Raw genomic sequence first — 12,978 nt, 5'->3', positions numbered from 1 at the left:
ACTGGAGTCAAATGGGCTCGCTGCTATGTGGTTGCAATGGCAAGCAATCCTGATCTTGTCTTCCAAAGCGAAAAGTGTCCTGAGAAGAATCGAACTATGTACCAGTAAACTGATTTCTCGAGTACATCCCGAGTAGCGTGATTTAATAATAAATGAATTAAAATATTAGAATAGAATAAGTAAGTTAATCAATAAAATTACAATTTTAGATTTTTTACCAACATTTATGGTGTACAAATATTTAGGTACGATGTATTTAGTATAAAACATTATTGACGCCTGCTATGATACGTAAATGTAATCGAATTTTTATGATTACCTTCTCTAATTACTTACGTCGAAAGTAAAAGCAGTAAAATAATGTCAATATTTTGTATATAAATAAATATATATATGAATATAAATATGAAATATACAGGGTGTTTTATAATGTCCGTGCCAACGCTCGCGGGTAGAGTGCGGTAAACTGAATAGAAAAGTCCTTTACCGTTTTGCAATTTTCGCAATAATAATTGAGGTATTAATTAAAAAGGATTGACGAATAATCACACGTTTCGCGCGGCTAGACCATGGGCTGTGCACTCTAGGCGTGACAGCAATGAGGATCGCACAGCAACGAAAAATAACAACACGTATTACTCCTGCTCTCGCCGTGCGTTGTTAATTTTCGTTGCCGTGCGAACCTCGTTGCTGTCACGCCTAGAGTGCACAGCCCATGGTCTTGCCGCGCGCAACGAGTGATTATTCGTCAATCCTTTTTAATTAATACCTCAATTATTATTGCGAAAATTACAAAACGGTAAAGGATTCTTCTATTCAGTTTACCGCACTCTACCCGCACGCGAGCGTTGGCACGGACATCATGAAACACCCTGTATATGTTTGCACTATATTTTGCCCTGCAGCGCTATTATTTTTAAAGTATTTTTTAGTTTCCAACAATTTTGTATACAATTTATTTTGTTTCTTTTTTGTCGGTATACAACAATAATATCGAGCGATATCATATTGTAAATCAAATGAAAAACAAGATGTTCGATATAATGTAGAATAAAGTAGTACTATAGAATTTCAACAATAATTTTACAAATGAAAATTTTGCAAAATTAAATTCGCAATTTAATTTGACATTCCTTTAGTATTTTTTTTTACTGCAATATGAGCAGAATATTACATGCATGACAGTAATACGCAGGCCACTCTTAGAATTTAGGCCAATTTGATTTTGCTGCGAGCTTTATGAGCGATGAAACAGAAGCGAAGTACCCATAATAATTCAGGTATATTCATAAAGATTCAATTACATACTCATATCATACTGGGTTCATTTATTATGTATGAATCTCATATTTTATCGCACTAAGTCTTTCGCAGTTGAATTAAATTTATGATTTTTTAAAATACTACCCGATTCAATAAAATGATATGTGGGTATTCAAATTGATTTAGATGCTATCTATCCATCATTAGCTCAGACAAGCTCATATTTGAATTTTATCTCTGCTTATAAATTACTCGTGAAAATAAACTCTTGATACTCTCATAAACGCTATTAATTTCTTATTCGGAATAATTGCTTCTAAAACTTTACAGAATACCAATTATCGTAATAGCTTCTCACATCTACCAAAAGTGACATCAAAAGCTTTCAACGTTCTAAATTAATTCTCGCCGTCAATGAAGTAGTTTACATTCTTCAACCAACATATGTCGGACATATAACTTTATTTGATAAATGAACTGTTTGTTTAACGCGGAGCACGGTATGGTCAAGAAGATCAGGGCTGCTCGTCACGGAGATATTTGCACTCGAATTTCTGAACGAAAGGAAATGTTAGGATATGCACAGCGCATTGTACGGCACGGCGGTATTACACGCGATTCATCCGCGGGTGCTAATTAGCGAAGCGCTTGTTGTCCGATTTATTGTATTTCATCTCGTTCGCGGATATCACGGCGTAGTCCACGATAATTAAACTTCAGTAAACCAGCAAACTAAAAAAATGTAACACAATACGTTGCTACATTTAATTCCATCGTACGGACCGATGCTTCCTGTTTTGCGCAAAAGTTTTCTCTTGCGATAGAAAGCAAATAAAGAGCGGAATTTACTTTTTCCAGTTATTTTTGCATTAATTATTGTCATTGTAAATTGCAAACTGTTCCCACTTTGGCGACAGTTTATGCGGATTGTCGACGGAGTGTAATTCTGCGCTGCGGTCTCATTCGTCTTACCAAACTGTGCAAATACGCCAGTTATACACACGTGATATTTATTTAAGATATAACCAGAACATCACAGCGCCACAGTTTACGCATATAAACATTACCTATAAATATAAATTTGCATTTAATAAATAATAATCTCACATTTTTAATGCGACGAAAAGTATTATTTAGATAAAGAAACCAAGAGAGCGCAAAAAGTATCACAAATCAATATAGTAATGATTCATACAAAAATTTTGTAGTTTGTTGGCTTTTATTACAGAAGCAGGCGTCACACTTTAAATAGAAAGTGGTGTTAAACAGTCTGATACTCTGGCAGAAATATTATTAACCTCATTAGATTTTCTCATCAGTTTAAAACGCTTACTGTGCCTTTTTAAGAAGGCAAACAGAAGAAAATTGGCAAGTGAGCAGATTTTTTGTCCACACAATAGACGATCTAGTCCTTCCTAACTGAAATATTGTAAAAATTCGCAGAATCATCGATTTCTAATGAAAAGTGCATTTCATTTCTGCAAGAATGTTTAACGCAAGAATAATCTGCCCGCCTAGTTCGCGAAAGCCTATGCTTGTAAGCTTATCACGATGACACATGAGCAATCAATAATTATCGGATTCCAATCAAACATACATTTGTCAAAGGCGACCACCATTGTTGGCGATACATCGAATTCACAGAGGACAAAAAGCTACCGTATCGATTGCATAAGCGATATCGAACGGCGTTCAGTATTAATGTTTCAATCGGCTCTTCGAGGGAATTGCATTGCGTGCGTTCGTCTTTACTAATCACTTCTAAATTGCGGAAGTAAAATTGCGGGAAGTCAAGAGGTGCTACGTGAGATGCATAGTAACGGCATCTTGACCCGCGATCTAAATTAACGTGACCACTCGCTCTCTCTAGTTTTCCGCGTACCCACTCACGGCACGTTTTCCACGGCATTTTATTTCTCCCGCTCTGTTTTCTCACTTCGACGCTTAAATCCCACGTCGGCATATTCAATCTACGAACGCGCTCATTGCTTTTATATATCTTCCGATTTCTCGTCTCGCAATCTCCGCGCGGAAAAAAACGCACGACCCTCACCAAGTTAAGCGTTATAATTAATTGCTGACATCTCGTTGCATTTATATGAAAGACTCGCTAACGAACTTCACTCGAGAATCGTTACGTCGTCGCGTTATCAACGTTTATAGCGCCGTTCTTTTATCACCCGCTGTAAACCCTCGCTCGCGGTCGTGCTATAAACCTAAACATTCAGTAGAATGGAATAAGAAAAAGATTTTTTAAAGGACAGAAAAGGGAACGTAAAAGAAAGGGAAGCGAGCGGTTAATGGTGGAGATTTGTTTCGGCAAGAAATTCTGCACCGCGACCACGTATTGGAGATAATACCGACATTAGACGTATAAAAAATTCTGCAAAAAGCAAACAACTTCAGAAACATTTATCATTTTCTTACGGACTTTTGAAACTTGTGGAGAGAAGAAGAATCGAGGCGACCACATAATATAATTACACTTTATTCTGCGAATTTTTTCGAGAATTTTTTTAGTCAAAGGCGAGACGAGAGTTTGTAGAAAATAATATAATATGTTTAATTGTGCATAAAATATAAGCTCTACTTGACTTGATTTAATAATTGATATAATAACGTCAAAGAAAATGGCATATCCCTCAATGCTGAATATGCCCATCTGTGATACAATTGTTAAGTGCATGGTGAGCTATACATCATGTTCCGCAGAGCAATATACATGGCATTAACAATGCTCACATGTTTAAGCACGCTCATCAATATGCTACGTCATACCCAATAATTAAATTAATCAATATGTCTTGCTAATGTTATTATACTGCTAATATTACTGAGTCGATATTATTGAAAAAGGTATTCTATTCTTCCAATCAATATTTTTATCAGATTTATTGAATTTTTAGTGTCTTAAAAATAAACTTTTACAAGATTTTTTTTTTAATATAAGAGACTAATTAAGTCACAGATATTCGTATACTGTGATATGCAGGCAGATTATATTTTTATTTGATCTTTTAAACGTTTTTACTAAAAACTATATTTTTAAAGCTTAATTGGCACGATTAATGCTAAACAGATTAAATTGAATTTTATTGTATATTTAAAATACGCATTTAAAAAAATATTGCAATATTTTTAAATTAACTATTTTTTTATAGCAGTTAAAATAAAAATGTTAGATAAAAAACAATGTATGTATTTTAAAACTGTGCTGTTTACAAAAAATGTTTTGTTACAGTGTGAAACGTAATTGCACTCAATATTTAATAAGAATTTTTGTTTTTTGTTTTTATATGAGTAGAACTGCTGCAATTACGTCAATGAGCAATATGATTTTTTTAAACGTTATATTCTAAATTATAAAACAAAATAATATTTTACAAACTTTTTAAATGTGAACAAATATATGTATAAAATTTTAGAATAAAATATACAAAAGTTTTCATTATAAAAATATTTTCAAAAACAGACTTCGTTTTTGCATTCTAGAATATGTTCTTAAATACCACTTTTAATATGTCAATATGTTATATATAACAGTTAAAAATTTTATATCGAATTATTAATAATTAAAAATACGACAGTCCGTTTAATGTATTGTCAAACCAATTTTATTTTTACGATTAGAATTTCTATAAATTTCCCCAAACTTGCTATGAATTTTAACCACATCACATTTATGTATTAACGTAGTCAAAGAAGTTGTTTGTGGTGAGAAAGTGTCGGATTTCGTAACACGTACTTTCATGCAAATTCGATTCATCCCATTTTGCTCCTTCGGTAGGAACGCCGGATATAAAGCACAAGGTAATCTCAATGCATCACTACGCTCTTATGCATTCTCATTTTTCTCTGCAATATGAGACACGAGAAAGTACTTTTAAGAGATTTAGAAATACGATTTATATATGTTTGAGACACACCCAGGAATAGATTATTGCCGCCATTATAGAACAAAATTTACTCTGAAAACTCAAATAGCCGTGAAATGGTGGGTGTGTTTTGGGAAATTAGATCGAGTCACGCTGGAGTAATCGAGATTAAAACTAATCTTGAAGTTAAATAACATTCAATCGTAACAAATTCCAAAGAAATTAACAAATACATTGCAAAAAATATTGCAATCTACATTGCGCATCTCGGGAATAAAAGAGATTGGAATAAGAATCTCGGCTCGGCAGAAATATCAAAATTTATCGCGCGGAAATAGGATACAAAGTTGCAGCGTAACTCGATATTCGTCGACCGTAACGCGCGGTTCCAACGCCAAACGGCTATCGTAATTTCAATAATAGCCAATGAGCCGAAAATTAGGACGATCCCGCCTACAGAAATGAGTACAGAAATGAGCGCGAATATTCATAAACGGTGACGCGAATTGATTATTCAGAATAATCCACATCGGACAGAAGTGTTAGAGTACGATGAGTATATTTGCGAATAATGCGAGCCAGTCACCGAGTGGATGTATTGTGACCGAACGTCCAGATGTACGGTTCAAAATGACGGATGTATCGTGTACGCAAAAATGCATATAAATTCTATTTTATCTCCTCTATAGAAATTCGCGGTTTATGTATACATTATGCTTACGCACAAATATTATATATATATATTTGATATAAATGGTTGGACACGCATGAGTATTAATAATCCACACATCGGCCATGATGCTTTTTAAACTTCTTCCCTTATAATGAGTTTGTCAATTACGGGGAGTGCAGCGATAGATCCAGCAATCCATCAATTTGTAAGTTTTGCCCGGAGTACTTTCTACTTCGGGCGCGACAGAGTTAATGATTCTACCTACCCTTTCGAGTCGATAAAACACTTGAAGCGCAAGATATCAATGCTAAAGTGCGTATATAACGCAAATCAAAGGAATTTATTTCAGTCGATATCGGGAGCAATGTTGTCCATTAACGCGTTGATCAAGAGACAAAATAGCATGAATATTATATTAAGCGAACCGTTGGATATATAAGTTCGACATTTATAATTTTAATTAAATTTACGTCATGATTTTATTCACGTATCCGTACACATTTAACTTTTAAAGTAATAAATATACATTACCCGGCTAAATGCTAAATGAAATGCCACGAGAATGCGATATTATAAAAATAGATTGGAAAACTTGTTTCCGACCGTGAAATAAAACATCTCGCTGTATCTTTTGTCTTCCCGACTTTTAGAACGATAAAAACTTGCTGAATTATTTTCCTTTTCATTACTATTATCAATCCTATCGTAATGTTCACTATGCAGTCCTGCACAGCTATGAAAAAGTAAGTTTCACGAAAGTAATTGGAATTCAAGAGCAATTTAAATAACGCTGAAACAATGTTATTTTTGTCAGTTCAATTGGAACAAATTGGTGTGGATGAGAAAAAGTCAAGAACATTTGGAAAAGAAAAAAACTTTCTCGCAACGTGCAAAAATTTTATTGTTTGGCCACTTTTCTGCATAATCCTTGTCGGCTTTAATGCACTTGAGTGCCGCTTTACAAGCTTGTGAATACCGTTCCGGAAGAAAGATTTTGGTTTCGTAGGCAACCGTTCTTGCGGCGCCTTAATGATCCCTTCTAGAAACTTCCGAAATTAAGGCTCATTTAACAAATCAAAAGGATGAAGTCTAAGCTCGAAGAAATTGCGTTTAAGTGAAAAACTTTTAAATGATATAATTCTGCTGTGAGACAATACTCGGTTTAGCGCTTTCTCAGATGAAAAGATCATCGAGGCAAAAGTGGCTTGTGCGTAACAAAATCTCCCTTCTGGAACAGAATTTGCAAATTTATAAAGCGGTGTACCAACCTAAGCGTATTAAAGTCAAAGGAAATTATGTAAATAAAGATCAGAAGAAAATTTTTATAAGCTGCAACGCAGCTTTTCTTTTCTCAAAAGTTTCTTCACTTTTTCGATTTTCCTTCATATTAAATAAATCTTGATCCCAACCTCGCCTGTGTGCACCTCCATTGTCGGGATGTTTACCTCACAGAATTCTAAGTTTATCCGTCCGTTCATGTGAACGCGGCTGTAAGAAAATTTTCTCCGTAGTCGTTCTTTCGCGCTGCGCCCGTCGTCGATCCGCACGTCTCGGCCTATCTCCCTTCTCGAGACCATAATCTTGGCCGAGAGAGGGAATATACGTTATCGTGTGCGCAGATCCGTAAAAATAAGGTCTCGTCTTTCAACACGAAGCAGAACGTATCGAGAATCAAAAAAAAAAAAAAAAGGTGCGAGAGCAGCATCGCACACGCGAGTGTTGGCCAAATACACACGTCGATCCGCTCTTCCGTTTTATAGATATACATATTTTACGGCGCGACGTGTTGTCGTTTGCACATTTTTATATCATATTCTCACGCAACGCGTCTTTTCGACGATTTTCATGAGGAGTCGAAGCTGCGTACACGCCCCGCGGCGAAAGGTAAATTTGTTTCCATTGATTCAGTTTCGCTTACGCCCGGAAAACGTTTTCGCCATAACTCTTTTGCCGTCTAAGCGGTGAGAGAAAAAAAGGAAAATGAGACGTCGAAGAAAAATGCGAAACCCCCCAAGAGTCGACTTTTACTCTCTCTCTCTCTATACTCGCGACGCTGAGCCTTTGGCAAATATTTGCGCTGACTATGTATAGAAGTATGTAAGAGCGAATTTCATCGGTAAACACTTCTAGGCCACGTGTGTAAAATCGAGTGTAAAATCGCAGGGGCGGCAGGTTAATTTTTTATGCAGGCAACGATTGCTTGGCTGAAACACTTCGACGCGATCGTCGACCACAAGCAACGCTGTTCACATTATGCAAATGTCGCGTTTACGCAATTGCACAGGTGGAAGAAAGTTTTAAACGCGGCTGCGAAACGGCATCTCTGTCTTTATTTGCGTCGTGCGTTGAATCACAATCAGCGAGGCGACACTCGGCATTATGATAAATTGTAATGCCGGAAGTTTTAAATTTTATATTTAACGACCGTTGTGTCTGTCGCTTCAAAAGCTTAATATAATTTTGAATATTTTTATGACATAGCAAATTTGTTTTTACATGTGATTCGTTCATGCAATTCACGGCAGGCAATTTAAGGACAAGCGATTCAACAGGTGTTACACTTCGAAATTGCGTGAAGTAAAGAGTCTGAGCGATAAGGAAAACGAGGGTAAAAATAACAATGAATTTGCTGTAGCAAAGAGTTTCATACAATTTCATTAATTTCGATCTCGTTGGTGTCTGACCGCGTGACAAGCTGCGAATGGAACGTGCCGAATAAAATTCAATTCTATTTAATTTCGAACCGCAAACACGCAGTCTGTCAAATGTACGTAAATCAATAAAAATTTTTGGCAACACGCTGATTATATGAATTATTCATGCGAGCTGGTATTTAATGAATAAAAGAATATGTATTCAATATTAATAGAAAATGAACCAGGGATGAAATATTCAAATTATTTACATCACTTATTTTTGCATGTGCATACTGCACATATCGATACCGCTCGCATATTCTCATCGTCTGCGTATATTGCTTCTTTTATTGATTCAGCACCCCCCTCCCTTCCATTCGCGGCGCACAAAACGAATTATTATCGTAAACTGATTAATTGACCAGTATATCCGACGTAATGACGAAAATATTGACGATTCGCGAACAAAACAACATCATTACTGTATTAACGTGAATTCATTTCCGTATTTGTCAGCAACAAACTTTCATCGGCACAAAGTTCACTGATGGAGCGTCATTAGGCTAATTAATCTGTCAATTTCAAATATTACTTTTAAATAACTTACAAACAAAAACTGACCGTATCGCATTATTATATATTACAGGCTCGATAAGCAACATAGACGGCGCAGAATATCACTGCAATAAAACTGTGCGAAAGGTGATCAGCGGTGTCGTCGGCGCAGCGAGCTCGGTAACGTCGATTCAAGTCGCCAATCTCCTGCGACTGTTTAGGATTCCGCAAGTAAGTAAATCCTTGAATCCAATTTTTTTTAACGCCAGATATCTCGACGAAACATACACAAAATCTCTTCTATAAAATACTCTGCGAGAATTTTTCTTCTTTGGCAGAATCTCTGTCAAAAAACAGAATATTTTTAAATATTTTTACAACATTGATGTCTAATATTTGTGTGTTTCTTGATTGAATAAACTGAAAGATAAGTAACAAATAATCAAAGTTTTTTTCACAAATAACAGAAACTTACAATTTATTATTTTCTTTATAAATTAATTTGTCATAAATGTATACAAAAATTATTAAATTATTTATATTGAAAAAAAAGATATATATACTATTCTTCTTTACGAGGAATTTGTAAAATGTTACAGTTGTTTGAAAAGCAAACGTTGAAAGATGAATAGGAAGTTCTATATATTTATTCTATATACGGCAGCGTATTTTTCATACTTTTTACAATACGCTGCCACAAAAATTCAGAACCAAACGATATTATTGCCTCTGAAGGCTGAAGGACGAAAATGCCAGGCGGCGGCAGACCGTGAAGACTTTATTCTTGACGCAAGTTTACGGAACCCGCGGTTTAAAATCTTCGTACCGTGAAATCACCTCATCCAACGCTACTCACCTTATAAGCCATTCGAGTCTGTTGGCCCATTTTAGCTTTCAGCGCTCTATTAGTTGAGGTTTAAAGGGCGCTACCATAACGCGTTATCTCCGCCCAGCTGCGAAAGTACCCGTATTGCTGTTAAACTTCCACCAACTCTGTTATTCCAATATTTGTCGTTAGTTGCCATATGAGAATAAATCAAAATGAAGCTTCGGCAACGTCACGAATCATAATCTAGCGATACACAAGAATAAAGTATAGTTCGACATATATCTTAATGAACAGCACGAACAAAGATGACACATTGAACTTTTTCTGTTCCCGTGATTCTACATTTTTATAATTAAACGCAAACGATATGCGCTAATGATAGAAATTAGAAATTACAGTCTCCTCTCTGTTAGTGACGCAGCCTGATAAAGATACTATCGATACTCGTGTACTCATTAAAGCGCAACTCGAGGACAAACTTCGACTCATTGATCATTGAATAGGGTACTTGAACTATGAGATAGATATTCTGTACGTAGTAACTTCGTAATAACAGTTCATCTAGAGCTCCTTCGCTCGAACTGCCAATAGTCGTTGCCAGCACGCGAGTTTAAGAGATTAACCTGTTTATATCGTCCACATTGTGAGGATTGCATTATACCTCGGGTCGCTGCGATAGATATAGCAGCAGAGAGGTCGAACGCGATAATGTGTGCATTTACATGCAAAGTTATGAAGATCGTATTAGGAAAGGATCAAAACAGCGATTTGTGTGCGACGACAAATGATAATGATGATCGTTAGCTCATCGAGCACGATTAATATGTGACGCAATCAATTGACGAATTAAGTAATTTACATTTATTAAAGAAGTCAGTCATTGCCGATAATTATTATTTCATTACAATTCCAAATATGCCAAATATTCCAATTACAAATATTGGAGATAATTATAAAATTATAATTACATATTACAATTGCGTTTTTTTTTCAAAATCTTGTGCGTTTTATAAAGAAAACTAGCGGCCTTCGTGTCCATCGAAACGTAATACATCCGCTGATATACGAGAAACGACGTATAATTTTTTAATAGAGATTTTCTTTTTCAAGGGTAAGTTGAGTATCCGAGGTCAAGAATAATTGCGAAAAACTCAGCTGTCGCCGATTCACGCCTCCGAAAATCCACGGCGGCAGAGTTTGAAAGAGATTTTGCGCGGATTTAAGAAAAGACGTGAAGGGATCAGACAGAATATACGTCTAAGGAAACTGCGGCGGATTTAATTTCAGCCTATAATTCCTGTGGCGGAATTTCTGTCCATTTCTGCGGGGTCGAAAGTAGGTTTGCAAGACAGACACGCGACGACGCGCAGTCCGCAGTTTTTATACAGCTGCTCGGAGTTGCGAGAAACGGCTCCCTGAAGTGCATTTCAATTGCGTCTATACAAAGTGTTCTATTTAACGTGAGCCACATAAAATATTTCCGTTGTTTGTAATAATACAGAAAAAATTTTCGAGGAAAAATTGCAGAATTTCAGAGGGCGATTATGTTACGGCTAGCAAAAAATATTGTTCAAGATCATATTTTAACATTGTAATTTTTAGATTTTAAAACTATTGATATTTTTTTTAAACAGAAGAACACGTATATTTGTTAATAATAAATAATTATAATTTTTACGTGACTTGAAGTGCAGAGTTTTGTGTTTAAAGTGATTACAATCAATTTTGATAAATAAACAATATTCACGTTCACAATAATTTTCTAAAATTACAGAAGTATTATCATTGATATTGAATCATTAAATTCGTAATACAAATCTTCTGATATTCAATTGCAGTAATGTAATATTTATGATGTAATATTATGTCATGTAATATTTATCGCATAGCATGTTTCACAATATTTGTGAAATGAACATTTAGTTATAAAAGTTTATACATTTTTAATATTTTATTAAATATCAAATTTCGATAAATTTATTAATATCTCACGATATTATTATGTAATATGATTCCGTATCATGAAAATTGCGTTATTATCTAACCGCAAACTTATAATTCGACAATTTTTTGTTACAAACTGAATATAAAGACGGCGTATCGACGTCCATTTTTTTATTCATTGAAATTACCTCCAACAGATTAAAACTTTTCTTGTATTCGCTTCATAATAGTTTTTCTTTTTTATTTGTGCCCACTTCTGCCTGTTTCGACGCGCCCGTTAAACTAACCAGTCTTGCGAAACTTGTCGCGTCTACGATGCGCTAAACTAGGAAACTGTTCGAGAATGTATACGATGTGAGCCGTGATCGCTTTTTGCTTGCAATACAGTATTTCAAAAAGAGTTGCAAACTTTTATGAATTTCTCCATCCAGTCAATTTCATACTTTTGGTTAAAAGACGCAAAGTCGTCAAAGATATAACAAGCTCGTCTTTTCGAACAATTTAAGTGCTCGTCGCTGCTGCCGTATCGAGCAGAGCGCGAGAGAGAGAGAGAGCGAAATTTCTAATAAACTTGTTCCAAACCAATTACTCATAGCTATTATGGCACTTATGGCTACATAGATCGTTAACTATCGGAGCGTAGTTTGAATTAGGGGATATATTTAATATGGCATATAATTTATGTAAAGCATAAAGATATCAGTGGCTGTAATTTATTGTATAATATTATATAAATTATCGGCGGACAGAAATGCTATTATTATTGTTGTGGTTGTGAATTTATTGCTATTTAAATTATTATTTTAGATATATAATAATTTGTTTTGACATTATCTCGTTTCTATTGCTAAAAAGCTGTTGCACGAAGAATTCTTCTTTTTGCGGTAACAGCTGTCCGATCGAGAAGATAAGTGCCGCTTGCTCCGCAAATTACAATATTTTTCTTTCGTGCAGCCCTGCAATTTCGTTTATCCATATTCATAACAGTCTTACAAGATCGGAAAGCGCTCGATCTTCATCATTTTCGCGGCGTGGCAAGGCCTGATTAAAGTTGATCTCTTTCAATGACAGAACACGTCTCCATTATTAAGAGCTGTATTTTCCAGAATGACATTTAATCATTCGGAGGTAATCAATCTTTCAGAGATTATTAATACTTTCGGTTCACTTTCGACGAGTCGCGCGACGTTTATTTAACATTTT

The 12,978-nt window shown here is 35.3% G+C and overlaps 1 protein-coding gene across 5 annotated transcripts in view; it reads left to right on the top strand.

Moving 5' to 3' along the window:
- Positions 1–12,978, top strand: part of LOC105675425 (metabotropic glutamate receptor 2) — a 127,196-nt gene that overhangs the window by 89,370 nt on the left and 24,848 nt on the right. For all 5 annotated transcript variants that reach the window (XM_067355582.1, XM_067355581.1, XM_067355585.1 and 2 more), the window contains one exon: positions 9,094–9,233. In XM_067355582.1, coding sequence (XP_067211683.1) covers positions 9,094–9,233 — 140 coding nt within the window. The remainder of the gene's footprint in view (positions 1–9,093; positions 9,234–12,978) is intronic.

The sequence above is a fragment of the Linepithema humile genome, chromosome 5, assembly GCF_040581485.1.
Source record: "Linepithema humile isolate Giens D197 chromosome 5, Lhum_UNIL_v1.0, whole genome shotgun sequence".
Taxonomy (NCBI): domain Eukaryota; kingdom Metazoa; phylum Arthropoda; class Insecta; order Hymenoptera; family Formicidae; genus Linepithema; species Linepithema humile.
The sequence above is the reverse complement of the archived record's forward strand: the minus strand, read 5'-3'. Positions and strand labels throughout refer to the sequence as shown.